This window comes from Eleutherodactylus coqui, chromosome 12 (assembly GCF_035609145.1).
Source record: "Eleutherodactylus coqui strain aEleCoq1 chromosome 12, aEleCoq1.hap1, whole genome shotgun sequence".
Taxonomy (NCBI): domain Eukaryota; kingdom Metazoa; phylum Chordata; class Amphibia; order Anura; family Eleutherodactylidae; genus Eleutherodactylus; species Eleutherodactylus coqui.
In genome coordinates, this window is record NC_089848.1 from 99,889,541 (window position 1) to 99,916,796 (window position 27,256).

A 27,256-nucleotide genomic window follows, 5' to 3' on the forward strand; every position below is an offset into this window, starting at 1 on the left:
TTGCCTAAGCTCCAGTTAGCAGCATTTAGAGAGATGCTTTACAGCAGCCTCATGGGCCATAGATGCAATGGACATGAGAGGACCCATTGACTCCCGCGTTGGAATGTTGTGGGCATATCAGGTGACCTGTGCAGGGAGGGGTAAAGAGTGAACTGTGAGCAACAGCTGTCGTCCTCTAGGGGAGAGTGCTGTTGGCATGCTCTGTGCAGGGAGGGAGAGGAGGTGAGCTGTGGCATCAGCTATTGTGAATGGTGGTTCCTGTGTTACTTTTCATTGTAATTCCACCTGCGATGGTTATCAGATGACCGCTGAGAAGATTCCCCTACAAAACAAGTACCAGACTTATTTGGCTTAACGGGCACTGTGAGAACTGAAGGATTTTAGGGTTTTGTGAAATACAAAAACATGAAATATGAAGGCTTGGTTTATACGATAGGTCTTTTTGACTTTTTTTTTAACCTTTAACCCTTTAAATACAATGAAAGCGCAATTCTGGCAGCGTGTTTTATTCTTACGACATTCACCATATTGGATAAATAATGCATTATTTTACTAAATCAGACTTTTATGGACAAGGGGGTACCACGTGTTTTTTTTTTGTTTTTTTTTCCTGTTTCTTTAGTTTAGGCCAGATTTCCAGGAGCGTATGTGGATTTCCTCGTGCGTGAGTCTAGTGGCTTCTCAAAATAAACAATTTTTTGTGTGTGCGCATCGGCGCATTGTCCTGTACTTTTTTTCATGCACAAGGGCTGTGTTTGCGCACAGCTAAAAAAATATACGCACCGATTTGAAATGGCTAATTTTTTTTCCTGGCACAATTACGCTGTTTCACACCCCTCCTGGCGTATTTTGCACATATTTGCACATCCCTATTGAATTCTCTAGGGACTTGCGCTGCGTAAATGTGCAGGAAAATAAACCATGTTGCGTTTTTTTTTGTTTTTTTGCATGACTGAAATGTGCAGGAAAGATATGCGTGTGTTAACGAACCCATTAAAATTAATATGTTCTATTCTCTTTGTTTTGTGCATGCACAAATATGTCTGTGTGAATCTGGCCTTAGAATAGGAAAAGGGATTTTAGAGAGTTTTATAATAACTCAAAAACTTAAAACTTTTTTTTTTTTTTTTAAATGATCTCACAGGGGGCTTGAGCTGGCAATCTTTTGAATGGTCCACAGGCAGGGCTTAATAGGCAAACAGCTATAGGGTGGCAGAGGGAGCCCCCTCCCTGAATTAAACCATTCTGCCGCTTTCAGAATTAGGGGTTTGTCCATTTATCCTCTGTTCTGTGGATAATGGAGAAATGTCTTTTGAGGGTAAAACTCTTTCAAAGTTCTTACATATTGCTGTGGCTTTCTTGCAAGATGGGACCAACGGATCAGTGACAATAGCGTAGTGTACGGACAGCAAGTAATATAATGTCCTCCTCCGATCCATGGACAGAACTTTGTCCTGAGACCAGAGGGTCACTTTAAAGTTATTCTCCCAGGTAGTGGAAATCTTTCAGACATTTCACAGTGAAATTGGCTACAGAAAATTAGCATCTTATAGTACCAGCGCCTGATAGTACCAAATCCGTTTGTTGATCCAGAGGAAGCCAAAAAACCCTCTGAGATAGAAGTTATATCTTGGGCAGATATGTAAATGATTAGTTGGTCTTGCCACCGGAGGCCTTAAAGGTGCTTCCCATGTTACCCTGTAAAGAGGCTCTCAGAAGCTACTTTTGTGTAGTGGACCTCCTGTTGGGAGGTCGTTGACCACTAGACGTCTCTACGACGCACACAAACATGTTACCCAGTTTGAGAGGCGCAACATCAGAATGAGACGCTGTTCAGACCAGACTGTTAGGAGGTGGTGGGAGCAGCGGTGCCACAAGGGCTCGCACGCCACAGACCGCCAGTAGAGAGGAGGGATTCATTCTCTGACCACCATCAGCAGATCCAACGGTTTTGTTGCCCACCATTCAGTCACAGGAGGCCCCTTCTCTATGGACCATTTCCAGGCACTTCGCTGAAGGAGATGTGGTGTCATTGTACCCGTTACACGTCCTTCCATTAACACCGTCGCCCTTAGTTTGCAGTGGTGTTGTGAACAACAAACCTGGACTGTTATAAACTGAAACAATATTGTCTTTAGCGACAATTTCAGGTCCGGCTTGTAAGCCAATGGTTTTGGTGTTTGTGTTGGGAGACCTAGGGGTGAGCGCCTCAATCCTGCCTTTTGCCATGGAGAGAAACACTGCCTCCTGCTGGTGTGATGATCTGGGGGGCCATCACATACGACAGTCGGTCACCCCTATTAGTGGTCGGAGGGACAATGACAGCTCAGTGATATGTTCAGGACATCCTGCAGCCACATGTGTTCCTCTAATGACGGCTTCCAGCAGGATAATGCTCGGCCGCACACACAAGGGGGTCACAGGAGCCCCCACAACATTGTCACACTTCTGTGGCTGCCTGGTCGCCAGATTTATCACCATTTGAGCATTTTTTTGGGACTAGCTGGGAGGCCAACTTCAACAGCCTACAAATGTGCAGGATCTAAATTCTCAATTGTAACATCTGTGGGCAAATGTATGACAGTATACTATACGGAACATGTATGCTTCCTTGCCCACCCATATCACATCTTGTATCCAAGCTAGAAGCATCCCAGAAGTGTACTAGAGTCTCCATGCCCACCCATATCACATCTTGTATCCAAGCTAGAGGCGGTACAACAGGGTACTAGAGCCTCCATGCCTTCCTATATCACATCTTGTATCTAAGCTAGAAGCGTCCCAGCAGGGTACTAAAGCCTCCATGCCTGCCTGCATTACATCTTGTATCCAAGCTAGAGGCGGTACAACCGGGTACTAGAGCCTCCATGCCCGCCTGTATCACAACTTGTATCCAAGATAGAGGCAGTACAACAGGGTACTAGAGCCTCCATGCCCCCATATCACATCTTGTATCCAAGCTAGAGGTGGTACAACAGGGTACTAGAGCCTCCATGCCCGCCCATATCACATCTTGTATCTAAGCTAGAAGCGTCCCAGCAGGGTACTAAAGCCTCCATGCCTGCCTGCATTACATCTTGTATCCAAGCTAGAGGCGGTACAACAGGGTACTAGAGCCTCCATGCCCGTATCACATCTTGTATCCAAGCTGGAGGTTGTACAACAGGATACTAGAGCCTCCATGCCGACCCGTATCACATCTTGTATCCAAGCTAGAGGCGGTACAACAGGGTACTAGAGCCTCCATGCCTGCCTATATCACATCATGTATCCAAGCTAGAGGTGGTACAACAGGGTACTAGAGCCTCCATGCCGACCCGTATCACATCTTGTATCCAAGCTAGAGGCAGTACAACAGGATACTAGAGCCTCTATGCCGACCTGTATCACATCTTGTATCCAAGCTAGAGGCGGTACAACAGGCTACTAGAGCCTCCATGCCCCCCGTATCACATCTTGTATCCAAGCTGGAGGCGGTACAACAGGGTACTGGAGTCTCCATGCCTGCCCTTATCACATCTTGTATCCAAGCTAGAGGCGGTACAACAGGGTACTAGAGCCTCCATGCCTGCCTGTATCACATCTTGTATCCAAGCTAGAGGCGGTACAACAGGGTACTAGAGCCTCCATGCCTGCCCTTATCACATCTTGTATCCAAGCTAGAGGCGGTACAACAGGGTACTAGAGCCTCCATGCCTGCCCTTATCACATCTTGTATCCAAGCTAGAGGCGGTACAACAGGGGACTAGAGCCTCCATGACCACCTGTATCACATCTTGTATCCAAGCTAGAGGCAGTACAACAGGGTACTAGAGCCTCCTCTGAAATGTACAGTTTACCACAATAAATCTATCCTTTTTGTTATATTGCAACCATTTACATAGATCATTATTACATTCTCACATAAAGTTTTGTTCCATTCCGACAACTTCTTGGCGCGTTACTTGTCCGTGTAGACCTGCTCTGCCGTGAGCACAATGGCCGATCTCTCCCCTTATATAGAGCTCCTTCCAGTGCAGTTCTTGGTGATGGCGGTCTGGTCTGGGAACATAGAAGCAGATGCGTCTTGCTGCATACTGAGCAGCGGCGGGCATCAGCTGGCGGGGGCTGGCATTTCTTGCTCAACGCTTTACATGGCATTTCATGGAAATTACGCTTGAATGAAGTGTGTGTGTGCGGCTATAAAGGACATCGCACACAAAGACGAGTCGTCTCATTGGATTCAACATGAAGTTTTGATTTTGGACACCTACTGTCTTCACACACATTGTAATGCCTAATCACGACTGCGGTTGAAGTAGAAATGTAACACTGGGCATTTTGTCATATCTGATGTATAAGTGCTGCTGAACAGATGCAACATGAGATTCCTGCAGCTGTCAGATCTGGTCAGGCCGCTACAGAAGGGACGGGGCTGAGGATGCAGCTTACATAATATTCTACACCCTCCATGCCAGTGGGCCTCTGATTAATTACAATTACCATACATTATCATACCATCACATTTAATCATATCAGCCAATTCCCCTCAGCTGTTGGCTCTTCTGAGTAAGACGCCGTTCACTGCGCTGTTTTATGCTGCCGGCTTTGAAATCTTAACTATACCTTGATTAAGAAGCAGCGCCTGTGCATCTTTCTGCGAGAAACGCTTCCTACCGTGTTTATTCCGAATGACGCGGTCTGAGCGCAAGCGAAGAAAACGACGACAAAGATTCGAGATGATCACTTGCGTTAAGGCCGCCGTGTATATTGGGCTCTGTTCACATCATGCGCAGCGCCTACTTCCGGTGTATAATAATGCGTACTGCGCAATATACTCAACCGTTACCTATAGTCTACAGTACCGTACCATTCCGTGCCACAAACAAAAAGTTACTCCAGCCTGATGGGGACCACATGTTATCTTGAACGGCTCTTTAAAGGGCTTTTCCGAGATTGGGGGGGAAAATATGTCGGCCCAGATAAAGGTGTAATGAAATATAAGCCCTAGCAACACTACAGGGGAGGGGGAAAAAAAACTACACTCCCAGTAGCTGCCATTTAAGTCCCTAGTACTGCTGCAGGCTTCCGTGTAGTCCTCAGCAGTGACGGAGCATTTCTTTCTGATAGTGGGACTTGTGTTCCCCCTACCCCCCCCCCCCCCCCCCCACTGCAGCAAGATATGGCCCTAGTTGGTTCATCGAGTCAATTAACCAATCACAGCCATTCAATTATGTCAATCACTGGTCTGATTGGCTGACGTGACGCTCAATGAACCAGTCAGAGCATTCACTTGCTGGAGGCGGGGTATTAAAGCGCCGCTACCAGGAAGAAATGCTCTGTCATTGCCGAGGACTACATGGAAGACTGCAGCAGCGCGAGGGACCTGAACACCGGCTGCTGGGTGAGTATTGTGTACTGTGCCTCTTTTGGGGCAAAAATCAATATAAGACCGTGTCTTATTTTCGTGGAAACATGGTATAGACAGAAAATATGCCTGTGGGAAAAGGGGGCCTTAAATAGAGAAAAAAAATGATATAATCTCCTTTCCGATAGCCTTACCGGTCCAGCGCCGCCATTGCAGTCTTCGCTGCCCTCGAAAGAGTCTGCAGCGGTCATCTAAAGTGAAAAACAAAGGCGCAGCATGTCGTAGTCTGGTCTGCTTTCATGGACTACGGTGGTTCATTCAAGTCAAGGGATGCGAAGATGACGTCCGCGTTCATTCCATTTTTCATGACACTAGGGGAAAAAAATCCTGGGTTTTTTTTATGTGAGAAACCCATCTGACACAGGCACCACGGGGATTCATTTGGGCTGGTTGTCATGGGCCAAAATCGGACATGCCCACGTGATTAAGGCCATACACATTAGTTGGCTATCTGCAAATCAGCCAACACCCCCAAACACCCGCACGCTTGTCTCTGGCAGCGGCTGATCTTCTGAGAATTATAAGGATCAAGCTTGAAATCCAAATCCTGATCTTCCCCGACATCTGTCATCAGGGAGAGTCCCCATACATCGTCAGCTAGACCAGGGGTCCCCAACTCCAGTCCTCAGGGACCACCAACAGGTCATGTTTTCAGGATACCCTATGCTAAGAACACCTGTGGCAATGTCTGAGGCACTGGCAATAATTACATCACCTGTGCAACATTGAGGAAATCCTGAAAACATGACCTGTTGGCGGTCCCTGAGGACTGGAGTTGGGGAACACTGAGCTAGACCATCTGAAATTGGCCAGTTCTGCCAACATGTATGATCACCCGAAAGGGCTTGTAACAGAATGACAGGTTATTCCCTAAAGCCGGGCTCACATGAACGGATGTTAATTTTGGATTCCGCGATCACCGCCGGTGTGAAAGATCCTCGGTAAAACGAGAGAGGGATCTCTCCTGAGGGATGATCTACTACTTTCTAGTATTGTTTCCCTATCTGATCTTTTTTCTGTGCGGACGATACGCTGTTCAACCTGTACATCTGCGCAGAAAACCGCTAGCATCCACGACCATTCGTGATTACTTTTTACAATGTATCCCAGGCCTTCCGCTGCGGAAACCAACCTGTCAAGCACTTGGCTGTCCCTAGTAGTCCCATTAAAATGAAACCGTGGTCTTATGTGGACCCCTGGCCGTGTCATCAACGTGGTCCCGTTAGCTGGACCCCTATCCGGCGGATAAGGCATCCCTTCATCTTACCGAAATACACCTTTAAATCCTAAAACAAAAAAAATAAACTGAAGAACAGGATGTTCTGCAGAAAACTCTTTAGAGGAGAGACTCCGGTAATAGATGGGCACAATGCGGTTTTCCAGCAGCCCTTCGTTTGCTTTTGCCGCTAATAGATCCCATAAGGGCCCGTCGAAGACGTATCATTAACACAAAGTTAAAGAGCAAATACTTTTTTTTTTTTTTTAAAGTATTTAATTCTCCGAATAGAGAATTGGATTTGCGTAGCTGGCTATATTGGTCATTAATCTCCGAGCGCCGCTCTCAATTGTCTGTCTGACCCCGTTTAACCATCATTAGAATTCTAATAGGACGCTCGCAGACGAAGCGAAAATTAATAAATGAAAACATGTTGTAGATGTTGGAAGTCATTTATTGAAAGATTCATTAAGTTACAAAGAGTTGAACACATTTAATTAGTCCTATGAAAGTATAAGTGACCCTTCCCGTAAAGCTGATAAGTCTCATAATAGCGCTTAGATTCCCTTTTTTTTCCCTTCCGTTTTTCTCTTTTAAGATTAACTGTGTGCTAAGCAATTTATGCTAAGTTCCAATTCTTTTCACCGGTAGGCCAAGTTATCTGCCGGCCTTGAATAGATTACGGCAGATAGCATCATGTAATTAACAAGAGATGTGGAAATGTAAAGTATAATTTGTGTCGTGATTGTCTGCGAGAGAATGTTAATTTCTTAACTAGATGGATATTTAAGGGGATAAAAGGGCCAGTAAAATAGAGGATCCTTCTAGAAAGGGATTAGGGTGACCTTATCTCCTGGTATGGAGGTGGTGGGATGGTTGGCACATTATCAAGCCAAAAGCCACGTTTAATGAGGAATTGGTCGTTTTCTTAAGACCCGCCGCTGTATAACAATGTTCCTTTTTCATTAAAGTAAATGATCTGCTTGTTGATGACTTGGAATAAAGTTGCTTTCTTGTGTTTTTGTTCTAAAAGTAGTTTTGGGAAACTTTTTAAATGTTTTTCTTAAAGTGTACGATTTCTTTTGAAAGGGCATGCCAGAATTTCAGCCACCCTCAACTCCTGTGCCGGGCAACTTTAATCCGCCACCAAGGCTACAGGAGCCATGGAGAAACCCGCCGCCGCCACCCCTGCAGCCTGAGCGAGAACCGTTCTTCCTGGGAGGTAAACCATTCAAATGCAGATTTTTAGGAGGTTTTGAGATGGTCAAGGACATGCACTGTGCTACCAAAAGTAATTGGACACCTGAGGAAGACTTAAAAGTAGTCTCTTTAAAAAAATTTTTTACATATGCGACTAAGTGGGGCTCCTTTGACACTAATGACATTGAATAGGATTCGTGGAGAACTTTTTAATAACATCTGATACACTTCAGTTGGTATTTCCCTCCATTCATCCTGCAAATGTCTGGTGAGTTCTCTCAAAGAAGATGCATCAGAGAGTATCTGATGTCATTAGGGCCAAAGGAGCCCCACTAAGTATTTTATGGAAATAAATACTTCTGATTCTTGCTTAGGTGTCCAATTACTTTTGATAGGATAGTGTAACATTAACCCTTTGCAATCCGATTTTGGATTCAAGGTTTCCTAGGGGGGCTTTTTTTTTCTACCATTATACAATGGCACCATCTGCTGGCTAGAGCCAGTACTGCGGTATTAGACCTGCTAGAGAGGCCCCCCGACAACAGAGCGGCCAGTAATATACAGTAAGAATACCCTGCCGGACGTCTTCCTACATCGGAGCTGTACAGGCTTCACTCAGAATGTCTTCAGACGTCAGTGGGTTGGAAAGGGTTAAAGGGGTTGTCCAGTTGTAAATCGTTGATGAGCTTTTCTCAGGACATGACATCCATAGTAAATCAGCGGGGTCTGCCACTCACTAAGACCTCTACTGGTCAGCTGTTTGCTGTGCTAGTATGCTTGTACATGGAGCGGATTTCCACAGAAAGCCTTCAGCTGCATTCATACTGTAGTGCCCGGGTCTGGTGTTGGTCAGTGTGCCCATTGCCGGCTCGCTGCTTCCTGTGGAAGTCTGCTCGGTGCACAAGCGGTCACAGGAGGTCCAGGGCAGCGCACCCCTGCGAGTCCTTTACCCATGGATGGCATACTTGCAGTATAGGGGACCGTGGTTGAAGGACCTGTGAGGGGTGGGGCTGGCTCTACTGAAGCTGTGAATTGGGTCGGATTAGGAGCTTTGGGCGCGGGGCTTTCTATTATGTGATCGGTGGGCGGGGCTTGGATGAGGCAATCGCTTGGTCGGGAACCTACGTACCATGGTAACAGAAAAATGTGTGCAGAAGCGAAAATGAATGTATTTGAAATTAATGGGGTTTGTAAGGATCATTTATCAGCTATTGAATACTTGCGCAGCCACAACATTCTACACAGGAAGGTAGAACGTATTCCTTGTCAACGGGGAGAGTCACAAAGATTCCAGTAAACTTGGTGGTTGTGTGTGGAGACGTCCGGCTGCAGAAGCAAGCAGTCCGTTTTGAAAGATAGTTTGATTGAAGGAGCCAAATTGCGTCCGCCGAATTCATCTATTTAGTGTTCTTTTGGGCGACTGAAGCGCCTCAGCAAACAACAATGCAGCATTTGGATATTGCGGCGCGTACTGCAGTGGACTATTATCGATACTTCAGAGATGTATGCTCCTGGAAGCTTGTTTTCATTTCAAACACTTGTGTATTTTGCCTTAGCACAGCTTCAGCTCATTCATCTTGCTGGTTTCTGCCCCACCAATCACATCATACAAAAGCCCCACCCCTAAAGCTCCTAACCCAACCCAATTCCCAGCTTCACTAAAGCTAGCCCCCCTCCCCAGGTCCTTCAACCAGGGTCCCCTCTTCTGCAAGTATGCCCCATGGACTATCCTAAGGATAGGCCTACACCAGATTACAACTAGACAACCCCTTTAAGTACCTCAATTTATGACTTCTGAGACTCTTACAAGAATTTGTTGTACTTTCCCTGAAGGTGACCAAGTCTGTCGCCATGGAAAGTTTCAGGTGTGTTTCTGTGTCGGCATAACCCATCTTTGTTCTCTACTGGGGCATATGGACATCATAGATGGGGATTCCGTCCTCTGGGTTCCTCTTTGTTTGCCAAAACAGAACTAACTTTAGAGTATTTATCGCAAGAATCTTATTGAGTTTCGTTTCTTTCCTTGAATGGCTGCTGTGAGATATAACATACATCGAATGGCCCCTTTATTAAAGCCCCTGTTTTTTTCACGACCGGAGCTTAAAATCATGTGACAAGTTTCCCGTAGATCAGTTTCAGTGTGAATCCACATTAGATGGGAAAATCCAGCGATCTGAGCGATTCCAACGAGGTCTGGTCATCGGAGCTAGACTAGCCGGGCCGGGATGTCACTGCCAGCCACGTGTAAGGCAGTAGCGAGCATACCAAGAATGGCGTGATCGTGAAAAATGATCCTATGGATGGTAACAATTTTGTAACTGAAAGGGGTCATGGGAGGATATCAGGAATCCTTCTGACTAACAAATGCTGCACAGCCAAGAGTAGCCAAATACCACTGCACTCCAGCCAACTTGTTCAGCTGCACAACTCATTGTTCTTCACAGATGGGTAAAAGAAACCAAAAAAAGAGACTTCGAGGGGGGTAAAAGAGCGCAAAACTTGTATCACCGAGCAGCAGAAATATATCATCTGATCAGATGAACCCAGATTTTTTGTTGCACCGTGCTGATGGGAGGTCAGAATTTGGCACAGGCAGCATGAATCGATGACCCCTTCATGTCAGCTGGTCAGAACATGTCAGCACCTCCATCTAATCTACAGCAGCTACAGGAAGCTTCCTGTCCGCAGGGGCCGATATCCCTGCAGAATAATTACATCACCTAGTGCTGTGGTCCCCAACTCCAGTCCTCAAGGACCACCAACAGATTATGGTTTCAGGACATCCTATGGTAAGAACACCTGTGCCAATGTCTGAGGCACCAACAATAATTACATCACCTGTGCAACACTGAGGAAATCCTGAAAACATGACCTGTTGGGGGCCCCTGAGGACTGGAGTTGGGAACCACTGACTGTAGTGGGATCGGCGCCACAATGAATTGCTGCAGTTCTGAGGACCAAAGGAGGTCCAATGTGCTACTAGATCGGGGTCTCTATTAAAGTGGCCACTCTGTGGATGTCACAGCTGTTTGTTCTGATATGAGAAGTATGTCCTTTCTAGTGAGGACTGTTAATGGTGTGAGGTTTATATAGGACGTATGAGTTAATGTTGTACTTCAAGTGGTTAAAATATAAAAAGGATTGAAAGGACAGATAATAGGATTAAAAAAAGTGAATTTCCATTACTCTCCTATTAAACCTGCCGCAGAGCTCCGCTGGTGTCTTTACTGCGCTGCAGCAATGGCGTGCCACGCAGCCAATCACTGGCCTCAGCGGGCGCGGACCATACATGCAGTTGTTATCACGGAGGCCAGTGATTGGCTGCGGTGGTCACATGGATGTTTGAGCACATTACTCTGCAGACTGGCGGGGACATAACAGGGGAGTACAGATTATGGTGTTACTTCAGCACATTGCTGGCCGTCTTCTCCTTTTTCAGCTGTGATGAATGTAACTTTTAGCTTTATTTTCCCATTTCTATTGAACTGATAATTGTGTCCTTTCTTCACACAGAACCTCGGTTTCCAAACCACCACATCTTCAACCAGAGAAATCCTCCTCCTGGTCCTCCGCCACCCCTTCTAAATACCAACCTCCCAGTCCCCAACCAAAATGTTCCACCATTCAATCCACCCGGGCCAGCATTTAACCAGCTGCCCAGATTCAATCAGCCCCAAGCCAACTTTAACCCCCCTGGTCCTGGATCACATCCAGGATTTAATCCGCCTGCACCGCAAGGAGGTTTCAATCAACCCAACTTTAATCCACCCGGCCCGCAGTCTGGCTTTAATCAACCAGGCCCACAGTCGGGTTTTAACCCACCTGGTCCTCAGCCTGTCTTTAACCCTTCAGGTAACCAACCAGGGTTTAACCAGCCAAACTTTAACCCTCCAGGACCACAGCCAGGCTTTAACCAATCTGGACCCCAGCCACCATTTAATCCACCGGGTCTTAACCAGCCTGGTTTCAACCAGTTAAATCCTGGGCCGCAGCCAGGATTTAACCCACCAGGATCTGGTCATCAACCAAGCTTCCCTCAGCCTGGTCCTGGACCTCAACCAGGGTTTAACACCCCAGGATTTACTAGAGAGCGGCCTGTGCGCATCAACTTGCCATCTCCGAGTCCATTGGGAATGCCTCCTTTCAGCCAACCTTCAGGCAACATAAGACCTTTTGCTCCACCAAGGCAGCCGTTTCCATCAGGCCCGGGACAACCGTTCATGCCCCATTCTCAGGCAAATCCGCAGGTTTGTATGTGTTTGCATGGATATTTTTAAGTTTTAACAAACTATCACTAATTTTAGACTAAAAGTGCAAATGACGGGCTTCGTTTTTCTTTAGCCTGTGACTTTTGTCCACATTTGAATGGCTTCTTGTGATTTCTTTGAATTCTGTTTGTGACTTCGGCTTGTTTGTGTCCTGCTCTCTTTATAGGGCCATATGCAGCCTCCAATCCAGCCATTGCATCCACATCACCACCATGGAGGGCCACCAAAGCCCACAGCGTCATCCCAACAGCCGCCTCCATTTAGAGCACAGACTCCCCAGACCCCTTCCCATAGAATGCCGGGGCAGCAAAGACACGGACCTCTGAAGCCGAGACAGGTAGTGTTGCCCACCATGGAATTGCTAATAATTTGCACATACCATGTTCTCTATCCAAGTACGTCTTCCCTTCCATTGTAGATTTATTAGTCACTAATGTAGTCCTGTTTATTACTGTTTTCTCTATTTACCGACTCCTCCTTTACAGCAGCCTGGGAGTAAGGGGGCTTTAAAGGGATTGTCCATGAATTAACTGTCCGTGCAGCATGTGGAAACCCTTACAAGAAAGGGACAATGCATCTCTAGGCCGGAGGGGAGAGCCTTACACCACGCTGTTCAGTCCTGTAAGGCCTCATGTCCACGGGGAAAATCAGGCCCGCTACGGATTCTCCATGGAGAATCTGCAGCGGGTCCCTTCTGCCCCGCGGACATGAGCGCTGAAAATAGGAATAAATAAGAATAAACTCTCCTCCCACCCGCTCCGTTTCTTCTCTTCGCCGCGGCGTCATCTTCTCTGCGTCGCGGCCGGATCTTCTTCGGCTCGGCAGATGCACAGGATGACGTCGGTGACGTGCCCCACGCATGCGCCGTCCCGAAGAAAAAAGATCCGGCCGCTACTGAGAGAAGATGGCGCCGCGGCGAAGAGAAGAACCGGAGCGTGTGAGTAAAATCTGATTTTTGTCTCCCGCGGATCTGGACGGCTTCCATAGGCTTCAATAGAAGCCCGCGGGAGCCGTCCCCGCGGGAGACCCGCATGAAAATGGAGCATGGTCCAGATTTTTTCATGCTCCATTTAAAAAAAAAAACCCTTTTATTGACCATCCGCGGGTATTTATCTACCCGCGGGTGGTCAATGCATCCCTATGGGGTGCGGATCCACGCGCGGGAGAAGAGTTAAAATCCGCTGCGGATTTTAATTCTTATTTTGCCCGTGGACATGAGGCCTTAGGCTGAGTGGTAAAGGCCTGACAAGGACGAACAGTGGGGTGTTGGATGTCGCACCCTCTCCACCTCTGCCTGGCAATGAAAGCCCAACTCTGTTCTTGTCAGGTTTTCGACATTCAGCCTAATGGGACTAAACAGTGTGGTGTTAAGGGCCATTTACACAGGACAATTATCGCGCACAATTCGTTCAAATGAACAAAAATGCGCAATAACCACATTATTAACCCCTTCCCTGCCGCGATCTAAGTAGATAACATCGATAGATAGCATTGCTATGTTAACATAGATAGCATTTTGCCTCCCAAAAAACGCAATAAAAGTGATAAAAAAAAAAAGTGTGTACCCCAGAATGGTACCAATAAAAACTACAGCTAGTCTTGCAATAAGCCCTCAGAGAGCTCTGTCCATGGAAAAATAAAAAAGTTATAGCACTTTGAATGCAGTGATTTCAGAAAAAAACAATTTCCGAAAAAAGGGTTTTTATTATGGAAAAGTGGAAAAACCTAAAAAAAAAAAAAAAAATTTTGGTATCGTTGTAACCGTACTGACCCGCAGAAAAATGTAGTGTGTCATTTATGCTGCATAATTAACGCTTAAAAAAAAACAAAAAAACCTAAAAATCTATGGCAGAATTGATGCGTTTTCTCTCCCTACGGTCATAAAAAAAAAAATAAAAAGTTTTACAATGTAGTCTATGTACCCAAAAATGGTACCAATAAAAACTACAGTTCGCCACGCAAAAAACAAGCCCTTATACGGCCGCATTGACGGAAAAATAAGTTATGGCTTTTGGAAAATGGAGATGAAAAAATGCCAAAAATCATTTGGTCCTCAACGCCAAAATAGGCCGTGTCATTAAGGGGTTAAAGGCACTGAATCAACCATGTTTGATTTCATACAGAGAAGAACTCACTTATCTTTTGCTACAAGGATCCAGCGGTGCTGCCCTGCCATCAGCAGAAGCCGCCTGTCCGCTGCAGCCAATCAGAGGCTGTAGCATCACCCAATATTCTCCTGGCATCGGCGCTCGCACCCGGGCGCCATGATGTCCGCCTCTGATCAGCTGCAGAGGTCAGGTGACTCCAACTGACCTCTTCCTCACCAGGAGGGCGGTAAAACAACCTCGCTGGATCCCCGCGGCAGAGGAGAGGTAAGTACTGCTCTGTTTGTTCTAAGGAAGTCGGAGTTATTGCAGAAGTCTTGTACGGTAATCAGTAAAGCCCTTTAAGACCTTTTTCACTCAGCGCATTGTGATGTGGCTTCCACAGCAGTTCCACATCAAATCATGCGAAAAAGGGTCCTGTTCATTTCAACCATATAAACTATCCCGCAGGTACTTAATCTGCATTATGATAGGGCGTCTTGCTTTTAGACGGGGGTTCTGCGTTGAATTTATCGCAGACAGATTGGCCCCATTGAATGAGTCTAAAACCCTCACATGGATTGGTGGTAGCAGGGATGAAGGTCCGCTGCAGAAGGCCTCATTAAAGTTATGGATTTCTATTGCGATATTCCATTGAAATCCGGATTTTTCTAAGCGTATTTCCTTGTGTGAACGCACCCTAAAATATCAATAATGTTCTTTTTTTAATTCCGAAAAAAAATTTAGAAAGTGTTTCTCCTTTTGCAGAATACTCCAGGTCAAAATATGGCAAAGGCTCACAATCCACCATCGCAGCATCTGAGGAACAGCAACTTAAGGGAGCTGCCCATCACACCCTCCAACGAAGCCGCAGAAGCGACCAGGAGAAGATCTGCGCAGGTTAGGCCTTTTGGCACCACAACACCACAAATAAAGCAAGAAACCCCTGGTGCTGCGCAAGCAAACAAACCTCTGAGTGCTGCCGGCCCGATTAAGCAAGAGCCTAAGATTGAAGAACAGGTAAGGAGCGTTCTGTGCATCTCGCCAGCGGAAAGTAGAATTAGATGTAATTTCACCTCCACTGAACCTAAATAAATGTATAAGGTAATTGGATGGGCGCAGTATGGGAATCACTTGTGTTCCTAGTAACATACTTGAGTTTATAAGGCCCTGTTTAAACTCCATTATTTCTGTCCATTAGCGTTATGGCATCCTATGACTGTGCAAGCGAATGGATATGAACTGCAATAACAGGCATAGCCCATGGATAGAGGTGGCGCTGTTTCTGCATACACAGCAGACTGATTTTTGCTATCCTGGACAAACCCCTTTTTTGGAAATTTTTAGTTGCATCCACAGGCTTAAAGGGATCCTGCCAGCAGTTTTGCCTTGTTTACGTATGGCACGTGGGGATATCAAGAGCAGATTTTGGGGTTCCTGATGAAGTATGAGCAGAGGAGAGGTGTAGTCTGTCCCTTGTGTTAGTTCCCCTGCCCTGCTGCTAGTTTACTGTCTGGATAGACGTTGAAATCTGATATGGACTTCTCCTCGTGACAGGTCACCAATATCCAACTTGTGCAACACCCCCTGATCAGCTGTAGCGGCTCTTCTCAGACAAGTGATGTCACTTTCATTTGTCTTGTGGTCTGAGAGCCGCCGAGTCATATTCAAGTTAGCTAAACCAGGCGCTGTTGCTACGAAATGTACGATTCTGTTCCTGGAAAAACCCCTACCAGTCTTTTAATATTGAAGTCCTGGAAAACTCCTTTAAAAAATTAAGCTGTAATAGTGGATGAACAAGAATGCATCAACTGCGCTGTGAGATCTCCAGGAAGGACCTAGTGTGCACGCTCCCTTAAAGTGACCCTTCAGTCCTGGAGAAATTAAAATGGCAGCAACCCTCTTCTGACTACTTGGTAATGTAAGATACTATACACTGCTCTGATTGGCCAGTGCTGTTCACGAATGGCAAAGCTGGCCAATCAAAGCAGTGTGTAGCATCTTCTACCAATGCGCTGTGTGCATCAAGCAGTCTGAAAAGGAATGTGGCCATATTGGTTTGTCTGGAGGGGCGTTTTAAAAATAACCATGAACCCTTCCAAGCATGCCAAGCAACCTACAGCCTCGTGCAAGTTTTGTCCAATTGGTCCATTGGGAGGTCTGGACCATCTCTGCTGCCATAATCCCTCCTCCGTGTCAGTGTGACGTGGATGACTTCTCCTACATCAGTGGCGTCGCTGATGACTGAGCCGAATCTGCCCACCAGTGGTCCCATCTCATCTGCACATGCGCCATTCTCTGACTTCCTAGAGCATGTGTGAGATTTCGATCATCCGTGTCATCCACGTTGCACAGTCAGAGGGAGGAGAGTTTACGGAAGGAGCTGCAGAGGTTGCTCAGTCCACCCACTGGACTAGTTGACTGAGATTTGCACATGGTGACGGAAATTTAAAAAGCCAATTTCTCAGGGTATGATGTCTGTAGGGACTGTAACCGGATGAGATTTGGAAGCAGCTCTACCTCCATAATCTATAGCTTGACAAGTTCCTTTTAATGCTCTTGATGGAAATGTTGTTGGTATTGCACCCACTGGGGTAAAGTTATTAGGACTTCTAATACCGGCCCTGATCCCCAGGCCCCTCTGACAGATGGCTATTGCCGCAGTGTCCATTGCTTCCCGTGTCCGTCCGTGCCCCTCATGCGCCCATGTTTGCAATTAGGACCTTGTGTCCTTTTCCTCATTAGAAGTAAGCCCCCCGTCCAGTCGCCCCCTAATAGACTTGCAGTGCGTCCGCTTATTAGAGAGCACCGACCGAGCAAAGGTTATTTGATGCTTATTATTTTCCTCCCCAGAAGGCATGGCCGGGGAATAATAAGTCTTTGTTGTGTACCATTAATATTCCAGCATTGCAGTTGACATGATTTTTGATTCTCGAGAAGGGGCCCGAGTTCAAGGTCGGCCTCTCGACTTGTGCTGTTCATTATAAGCAATTATCGTGTGACAAATGAGTTGGAGAGCGCGCTTTAAAATTCTGTAAGAAAAATCAATAGTCGTAATGAAACCTTTTCAGGTCATTTACCTCACTACCTTTGTTAGTTTGTCAGGAGGGAAGGAGATAAAGCGATCTGACAGAAGGCCGCGGCGGTATCTCCATACTTGTTTCATCCTGTATTTATAGAGTGCTGCAAACCGTCTCTGTGCGTGGTTGGACTGCCAATCGCTGCCTTGTTGCCTCGACAGAGACGACGGTGCAAACAGTCAGAGTTATTGCACTTTAAAGGTTTGATTGTTTTAATTTTATTTTTTTATTTTTTTTTAAAGATCCCCGACGAAGACGAGGAGACGAGACAATACCGCCTGCAGATCGAAAAACAGAAGCGCTTAAGAGAAGAGATGTTAAGGCAAAAGGAGCTGCGACGGCAACAACAGGCTGGGGCCAGGAAGAAAGAACTGCTTGAACGCCTCTCGCAGCAGCAACAGCAGCAACTACCGCCGCCCAACGCAGCGCAGCCGGCATCCCCGGAGGCTGCAAAACAAATCGCAAAGGTGGAAAATAACAGTAATCCGATAACGACTCGCGTCAGCGAGCTGACCCGACCGAACGTCAGAAGTAGACTCGTAGCAAGGAAGCCAGAGTTGTCAACTCTGCCACAGAAAATCCCCCTTCTGCAGACCGCTGGACCCGGCGTAGCGCTGCAGGGCCTGCAGAAGAAGGTGATTAAGCAGACTATACAAAATAGGGCACTGTTGGAAACCTCACCAGCAAAAGTGCAACCTGTACGCCACGCTGGCTCTGCGACGCCATTTGGGCAGCAACAGACTATAAAAGTAGCTCCAGTGCTGGGGAAACCGCAGGAACAAAGAACCACGGGGGCAAAGAGGACAGTCATGCAGAGGTCGAACAGCAGCAGTGCGGACCAAGCCAATATAGCCCCCAAAGTCCGTGTAATTAAGTTATCAGGACCGGTAAGTCCAAAAATGCATCTTAATAATAATTAGTCATTAATAATAGAACTTGTAGTATAATATGAAGCTAATTGTTGTATTTTGCGCCAATATCCAGTTCTCCGCAGGCAGCAGAGCAAACGTGAACATCATCCTGGAAGCCGGGATTACCGTATATACTCTAGTATTAGCCGACCCGAGTATAGGCCGGGTCAATACGTTTTACCACAAAAAATTGGTAAAACGTATTGAGTCAAGTATAAGCCAAGCTATACTCGAGTACATAGTAGGTTAAAAAAAAAAGCAATCCTCACCTCCCAACCGGCGTCTGTGTCCCCGCCGCGATGTTGGTTTTGAAATCCCTGCGATCAGCGCTGTGCAAGGAAGCGCTGTGATTGGATCAAGCGCGGTCAATCACAGCCAGCGCTCGATAAACCAATCCCAGTCATTCAGAATGGCATCACTAAATAAATGGCTGTGATTGGTTTATCGAGCACTGACTGTGATTGGCCAGCGCTCAATCCAATCACAGCGTTTCCTCACACAGCGCTGACCGCAGGGATTTTGAAAGCAAGCCAAGAGATGACAGCGGGGAGAAGACTGAAGCAGGCTTCCCGCACCGCCGGGGACACAAACGCCGGCTGATAGCTGAATATTGCCTCCCCCCCCCCCCCCCCTTTACTCACTCGAGTATAAGTCGAGGGGGCTTTTTCACATTTTTTTGTGCTGAAAAATTCGGCTTCTACTCTAGTATATACGGTACTTTAGTTGTCAGACTGCTTTTTAAATCTAACTAAAATCGGCTCAATTACTGCAGAAATAGACGGATGGTTACTGGATGGAGTTGTGAAAATCACCGATTCCCTTCAGAGCACTAGAATATACTGCATGTATACGGGGTTTATAAATGGCTAAATTCACATCCGCATGACGAAATAGCGCAGCATGCTGTGCAGTGTATTCTGGGAAATGCCACAGGATAGAACAGAAACCACACTGACGGGGTATGAAAACAGAATGCCTGATGCTGGTCATGTGTAAAATGGGCTATAGTTTTTCTTAAGGCTTCTGTCACACGACCGTTAAACTCATGTGACTCCTGTCTTTCCAGCACGGACAGAACTTGCACGGAGAATAAACCAATGGGTTCATTCACATGATCGATTTTTTTCACTCAGGCCAATGGTTCAAGTTTGAAAAATTGAAAAAAAGTTTCATTTCAGAGCGAGACCCGTAACCTGTCCATATGCTGAGTTGTGACAATGTCGTAACTTGCATCGCCCGTGTAAATTCAGCCTAGAGCGGTTGCCCAGTTATAAATTCGCATTTTAAAATTGGGGTACTTACCCGTCCTCGGCCCCAGTGATCCAGCGCTGCAGCCCCCTGATTCTCAGCGTAAGTCAGGTGACTACTACCTGCCAGTCAGATGCCGCAGCGTCGCTGCCCGTTCTCCTGGTATCGGCACTTATGTCCTGGGTGCCATGATGCCAGGTGTTCGGAATAGTGATGCTTTGGCCTCTGATTGGCAGGCAGCGGTCACCTGACGTCCGCTATTGTGTTCATTCATTTGGCTCTAATTTTAAAATGTGACTTTCTAACTGGCCGCCCCTTCGAGGCTCGTTCACTTCTACACTGAAGATTAAATTAGCAGGAGAAATGGTGCAGAAAAGCTATTTTTCTGATAAAATGCCAGATTCTATAATGGGAACCAGTTAAACAGGATTCTACTCCGAGGGGCCCAACATGTGCGGCGTCTGGCACCGCTGATCTCCTATAATGGAGCAGAATAGTGGAAATTAGTATTGATGTGCAACACTTACCTGATTGTGGAACATGCACTATTAGGCTAACTTCACACAGACGAGTGCGATATGGGGCCACGAATCCCGCCCCATAGTGCGCCCCCGCCATGTGAAATCCACAAGGATGCGAGGCGTTTTTAGCCATGGCAGAGGATCGCTGACTTTCTTCCATTGCTTTCAAGCCGCCAGCTGCGTTGAAAACTATGGGCGATGCGAAGCGAGATGACCAGATCGAACATGCCGTGATTTGTTTCTCACATAGCATCACACCGCGGTGCCATGCCGGACATCATCGCTTATGTGTGTGACTCCATGCAAGAGAACAGGGTTCATGTTTGTGCGAGATTTGTGTGGCTCGCAATGCGCACATCTCCCACGATTTTTCTCGCCCGTGTGAAGCCGGCCTAATGTGCTGCGTACGGGTGAACTGAGACGGCTGTAATTTTGGTCCTTGTGCTGCCTGTGAATTCTATGGACAGCACATGGTCCCATTATAACCTATACATATGAGGCATTTTTCACATGTGTGTCCTCTACACATCCAGATGGGAATAGTATGTGTTATGTACACGGTCCATGCAGGTCAGACAGCGTGGGGGTCCGCAATATGGCCTAAGGCAAAGTAGTGGAGTATATTACTGAACAGCCTGCTGTAACGTAACAGATTACTCGTGGCCTCCATAGAATGATATGGTTTTCATGGTTGGGCTGAATAATTAAAGGGCCAGTCTATCCAGAAATTCCATTGAAACCCACTCAACGCTGTATAAAACCTAGTCCTGCTCCCCTCACTCAGTCCCTCGCAGCTCCTGTTCCAGCGGTGTCCAGACCCCATTACATTCCCTGCTGCGGCGGTGACGTCCCATCACAAGGGCTTATCACCGCTACAGCCGATTATAAGCTGCTTGTAGCTCAGAATTAGCTGATGATTGGCAGCGGCAGTCACATGGCCCTGTGATGGGATGTCATTGCTCGAGTCGGAAGAAGAGCGCACCGTCAGAACTGGATCGGCGGAGGCAAGTACGACTTTTTATACATCACTGAGCAGATCCCAATGTAATGTTTGCTCCGCAGGCTGTCCCTTTAAGGATGGGATATGGACACTTATTATAGTGAGACTTTGCAATTTTAACTATCGAGTGACCGCTGCGGCTCACAGTGCGCTCGGTTGTATGCAGCCATTAAGCGCAGGTGCCGCTTGATAATTAGAGTTGGAAAGTCGCGCTACAAAAAGTCGCTGTAAAGTCGCACTTGACAGAGCGCACATGTGGATTATGGACCGCAGTGTGGGGTTTAATACGGAGCCTCATTACAGTCCTGTGTTTTGCGAGGGTCTCCAACCTCTTGTACCTTCGCTGCTACATTCAGTTTAAAGATGGAGGATGGATGTTTTTAAGTTTGGGCTGCACAACTTTTGGCAGACACATTTCGCACATGTAAAGCGTCCACCCAGCTCTGCTACATCACATCCTAATGGGGGGATCTTCACACTTGGTGGAAATGCTGCAGATTTTCTCGTAGCATTTCCACTTCAAAATCCACTCCATGGATGCAGATTTGGCCTTGCAGCTGATTTCACATAACGCTCCTCTCGCCTCACTGCCAGCACCAAGAGCACCTCGCTCGTTGGCACCGCCACCTTTCCCCCGGTGATAGGCAGCCCACTTAAGCATCACCTAACTGGCGGCGGCGCTCGGTGTGCGCAGCGCTCCGTATTCGGAGGTGAGAGGAGCATTAGGAGTCGGCTGAAGTCAGCTAGTAGGCTTTAACTTGTTCACATCAAGAATCTCGCCTCTACACTATCGCTACCCGTCATCCGTACTAGACGCGAATCGTCTAACCGCACATTCGGCCGCTCCTGCTTTTTTTTTGATGGTTTTGCTTTTTTTTCACACGTTATCAATTGAAGGTCACCAGAAGATGGAATTGGGTCCTGCTTGCTCCCGATATGTAGAACGTCTCCCGTGTTTTTAGCGATTTTCTGTAGACTTATCAGTAACATAAAAGCGCACAGATGCCGGCCGCTTGTTAGTCGAGGGCCTGCGTGGTTTTAAGAAAAGCTCATCGGCCAATTGAATGCGAGGGAGAGTGACAGCCGACAGCGGGGAGCGAGTAGGAAAGCCTTCCTGGCAGACGGATGGTGATTTAATTGTGCCCACCTCTCCGGGATGTCAGCGCTCTGCAAACACTTTAGATTGATCACCCATATGTTTCCGAAGATATTTAACCCCACAGGACGGGGAGAGAAATTGGGCGCCGGGATATCGGGGTCGGACTTATCTACAGATATGTAGAATATCCATCCATCACTCTCCACCGCAGATCTTAGTCGCCTTTTGGATGATTATTGCAGAAAATTGTGCTGCAGACAAAAGGAAACCCCGCAGAGATCCTTCCTGCCGGCCGGCGGGCAGGAGTCTGTCCCCGCCATTCCTACATTACCTTTGCTTCACTAGGCTTATTCTCCCACCGTAAAGGCCATTTGCCGCATTATGTCGTCGTCTCCGATTTGGGAAGCAATCTCTTTTCTGTTTAATATTAATTTCCTTATTTAATCAAGTCGTCTCTCCTCTCCCATCTGTTTACGGTCTTCAATACTTTGACGCGACCCGATATGTACCGCCATTGGATGATTCTTGTTCGTCTCGTTAACCCCTTCCTGCAGAGGCTCATCTACATGTTTATTTTTTTTCTCCCCATTTTTAGAAAATCAGAACTTTTTTGACTGTTCGGTAGCCGATCTACACGGGGGGGTGGGGTGGGGGGTGGGGGTGGGGATGAATTGTGTTTTTCAGTGCTACCGTACAAGGGGAAATTTAAAAAAAAGTGTCTTGAGTTCCTGCCTACAGGCGAATTTTCACTGCCTTCCCAGCGGCGATAATCCGGCCGAGAGGAACGCCGTGAACGCTTTCCATAGCGTTACTATCGAAAGCGGAATCCCCCTGTCCACGAGCGGAGAATCATAGCGATTCTCCGCTCGTGGCCAGCAGATTGCAGCGTGCTGCAAATTGACGCGATTCTCAGTGATGAGCCTATCTGTCAGCTGGCTCCTGCTCCCCGGCGGCGGCTCCCGCGGCAGATCTACGCCCGTGGACAGGCAGCCGAAGTCTTGGCGCACATCAGCATTCTTCATTATTGACGGATCTTTTTTAAATTTTTTTCCAATACCAAATAATGGATGCAAACTTAAACCACTGGATAATAAGTTCCCATTTGCATCCATTGGGGCTCATTCGCACGAGCGTCTTCTCTTCCTTTAGACTTTCCGTCTTTCTGTGCAGATTTTGGCGCAGAGACAGAATTAAACGTTTTTGCCCTCATTAATTGCAGTCGGTTTTCAAAAAAAAACAGAAAGCTTTCTGTTTGCTTCTGTTTCCTTTGCTCTCCGTTTTTTTAAATGGAACAAACTGCGCTGCCGACGGAAGGAGACTGTAGCCCCTTTGTATGGGCCTTTAGGGTACATTCACATGTAATGGAAATGCTGCGGATTTTGCGCAGTGGAAAGATAAACAGCATTTCCTCATCAAAAACCGTTGCGGATTCGCGGATGATCTTAAGTCAGAATCCGTACCGATGGTATGGCGTGGATTTTGACCTGTTTTTGTTGCGGAAATGCTGCAGATTTTGCCATGGCGCCGACCCATTGTGATGCAGAGGATGGGATCTGCGGCCGAGCCTGCATGTGATTTGGTTTTAGACGATTACCGCAGAGAAAATATCTGAAAACCGTGTAAACGGTCTTGGGGTTCGTTCTGCCTCGCAATCCGCCTGTAAAACCGCAGCAGAAATCCGCAGACGGATCCTCTTGGATTTACCCTGACAATGGGCCAAATCTGCGCTTGGAGTTTGACGTGTTTCCTCGCGGCTCTGTGGTAAGAAGTGACGTGTCTCTCCTGGAGGAGGAGAAGCTGTTGCCAGCCGACTCGTTTACAGTACGGGTTTTGGTATTTTCCCTAGATGACTCTCCAAAGCGCCGTTGTCTTATCCTGTCTTCCATTACCGCAAATCAGGTTTTTCGTATTCACGGTTTTGAATCCCCTTTGCGACAACAACCCAAAATTGCGTTCCACGCCCGTTCTGTCTTGGTTGACGACTCACTCGACGTGCAACATCAGTGCTTATGCTAGCGAGCAGGATGTCAATCGGCGCACATTGGGTGTGGCAACAGTGAGGGCACAGTGACTAATCACCGCTGTAGCGTTGTCCCCATGACTATTAGTAAACGGCGTGCGCTGCGTTGTAACTTTTTATCCCACGCAGTGAAGTGCAGGACCTAGCCGTGTGATGAGAGCCTTCACAGTATGCTAAATCCTCACTGCGCCGCGGCCATTTTCGATTTATTGGCGTTCACTCCATCCTGAAATCTGGTATAGAATCCACATCATTCGCATCATCTTAAATCGCAGTGCCGGAATAAACAGATGACGTGTAGCTTCTCGACGCGGTTTGCAAAAACCTTTACCGCGTTAAATCCGTACGCGGATCCCCATACAAATCCGAGGAAGCTCACCCTCAGATTAATGCGACGGATAGACAGATCCACACAGCAGCAATCTGCCGAGGATCCGCCTCTCACATAGCCGCCTGAAGAAGGCCTCAGGCGACATGCACACGAGCGCGAAAATCGTGCCTATATGACCTCCATTCTTCTCGCCCGTGTGAATGTAGCCTTCTTACATCTGGGTGTTATCGTGGATCTTCTACAGAATGGGAGCAACTGTTGTGGCAGGAGGATCGCTTCTTCCCCGAAGTGATGCGAGACGGGTCTGACATGAAAATGCCTCGCTACCTCGGGGAAAATGCATGTTGGCAAGAGCGAAATTGTGCCGGCATTCAGCTGCTGGTATCGCACTCGCCATGTGAGGTTAGCCTAGAGGTAAGCTCACATGTTGCAAGTTTGCTGCAGATTTCCCGCAGCAGAAACTCTGGTGACTCTGTACTAAATAGCGCGGATTTCACCCCCTCCTTTGTGAAATCCGCAGTAAAAATCTGTGTGCGAACTGATTTGTTGTAAAGTCCGCAGCGCCGGTCCGTTTACATCGCGGATTTTCTCTGTAGCACATAGATGGGATTTCTAAAATTCCATCCAAAAATCCCGGTACTGTGACCGCTGCGGATTATCGAAGTATTTGACACGTGGAAAATTGCTCTGCGACTCCACAGATACCGTTGCGGATTTTGCTCAGCGTTTTTGGTGTCTCCATTGAAGTATAGCAGAAATCCTTACATTTTCTGCGCCGCATTCCTTGCTAAAACTAGCGCCCCGTGGACTTAAATTGCGTACCGGGCGCCGTTTCCAGCACTGCTTTAATGCAGATTTCTTTGGCGCCGTGTGGGGGGTATTTTGAACATCTCATCCACAATGAACACTTTTTTAGCAAATCCGCCCCCTTGTGAACACGTAGCTGATTTGGCGCGGATCGGCTGCAGGTTTCACTTCAATTGAATTCGATTTGAAGGTGTAAAATCTTCCGAACATTCGCGCCGAAATCAGATAAGTGTGAACGCTCTATATAGTGGAAAACCAATAGAAAGACATTTAAAAAACACGCTACAGACCCGCATATAGGCGACGGCTCTGATAGAACCGGGTGTTCTTACCGAAAGCTGCAGATTTTACAATTGGCTCGGGCTGAACGCTTGTTTGGACGCCACTTGTCCGCCATTGTCTTTTTCATCACATCCCTTTAAATAATTTGACTTTCCCCTCTCTGCAGTGTCTAAAGTATTTTAACCCCCCCCCCCCCCCAACGACTCTCACGTTGGTTTCCTGAAAGGTATGTTTGACGGCGCCGGGAAGCGAGGAGCGAGTCGCATCCTATAACGTATTGTTCAGAGACTGCACTTTGGCAAAGACTTAACATCTTCCATTTCATCTCCCTGACTGGTTGGGGAACGTGTTTATTGCGAGGCCACAGCGTTGTCAGACCTCATAGAAATCTGTGTCGTTAGATTTGCGAGATCCAAGATCAGTAACAGCGCCGATGACAGCGAGGTATTGGCCTTATCACAGCGCCATTCAGAGGCGGCTGCCCTGGGACAACGCTCCGGTGTCCTGCTGTGTCTCCGCACAATCTTATCTGTCCTCTCAATATGCACTATCAAATGTCTGTCACCGGCTCCGAAATTAATTTAATGTCACCTGAAGACATACAATTAATCTTTTCGGAGGTTTTCATAATACCTTTTATAGAAAGAGGAGTCTGTTTGGAGGATTTGGATTTTGGGGCTTAGAAGAAGATAAGGGAAATTAATTTTTCATCGGGGTTAATGCCGGCTACAATGGGCTGAGCGCGGCGCTTTGGGAATTCGTCAAGTGTTGTCACTCCAGAATAATGCCGCTTAACGTCTCCGGGTTGTAATCAAGAGATGTGATTTCTGTTGAGAGGGATTAATCAATTTGCGCGGCGCTGGATGTACGGCGGCAGTATCTCTTCTTGGGGTTTGGAGAGGGAAAATAAGATTTGATCTGTCAAATTGCAGGAAGCTGACAGCGGACGCACTTTGTATCCAAACACTTAACGCACTAACTGAAGGCTTGGCCGCTCTCTTCATCTTCGGCGCAGACGCGCCCGGCTATCAGCTATTGAAAACATCTTTATTTTTCGATCACGCAGACGGCTTCTATTTCTTCCGCTGTTGCTTTTATATAGTGGTAACCGCCGGCCTTTTCGCTGCTGATCATTTCTGTCGTTATGCCGTTTTTATCTTTCATGTTTTCCATTTAACCCTATGAGGGGTGTTTGATTCCGGCCCTGTACGTTGCAGTCCTGCACTTTTGAAACTGGTGCCACGCGAGGGTTAAAGGGCTAAAATAAGAAAGCCATTGAGCTGTCCAATTCAAGAAGTAGTAGTAAATTCTTTTGGACTTTTGCTCTCTGGTAGCAGTTTTTGGGAATGAGGGTTGGCAACCAGTATTGTTGACATTGCAGCTTCCACAGTGATCGATAACCCAACTTTTTTGGAGTCTGGAATAAACTATCCTGCCAAAGTAAGTGGACAGCTGAGCAGGAAACAAAAGTAGTATTTATTTCCAGATGGTAATACTTAATGGGGCTCCTTTGGCCCTAATGACATCACATACTGTCCGTGGTGTACTTTCTACTAACATCTGATACACTTCAGCTGCTATTTCCCTCTATTCATCCTGCAAATGTCTGGTAAGTTCTCTCAAAGATGCCATAACGCATTTGCAATGGTGGAAGGAGCGTTATTATTGGACACTTGAGCAATGAAAGAATGTTCTTTGGAGTGACATATCATGCTACTCCATCTTCTCATCAGATGGTGGTGTTTGGGTGTGGAGGATGATGGGGACGCCTTCTGCCTGAGT

General features: G+C 47.0%; 1 protein-coding gene across 3 annotated transcripts in view; it reads left to right on the forward strand.

Annotated features, from left to right (window-relative positions):
- RBM33 (RNA binding motif protein 33) overlaps nucleotides 1-27,256 on the forward strand; it is a 107,827-nt gene that overhangs the window by 51,830 nt on the left and 28,741 nt on the right. For all 3 annotated transcript variants that reach the window (XM_066585053.1, XM_066585054.1, XM_066585055.1), the window contains exons 11-15: nucleotides 7,713-7,845; nucleotides 11,337-12,070; nucleotides 12,258-12,428; nucleotides 14,944-15,195; nucleotides 17,498-18,142. In XM_066585053.1, the coding sequence (XP_066441150.1) occupies nucleotides 7,713-7,845; nucleotides 11,337-12,070; nucleotides 12,258-12,428; nucleotides 14,944-15,195; nucleotides 17,498-18,142 (1,935 nt within the window). The remainder of the gene's footprint in view (nucleotides 1-7,712; nucleotides 7,846-11,336; nucleotides 12,071-12,257; nucleotides 12,429-14,943; nucleotides 15,196-17,497; nucleotides 18,143-27,256) is intronic.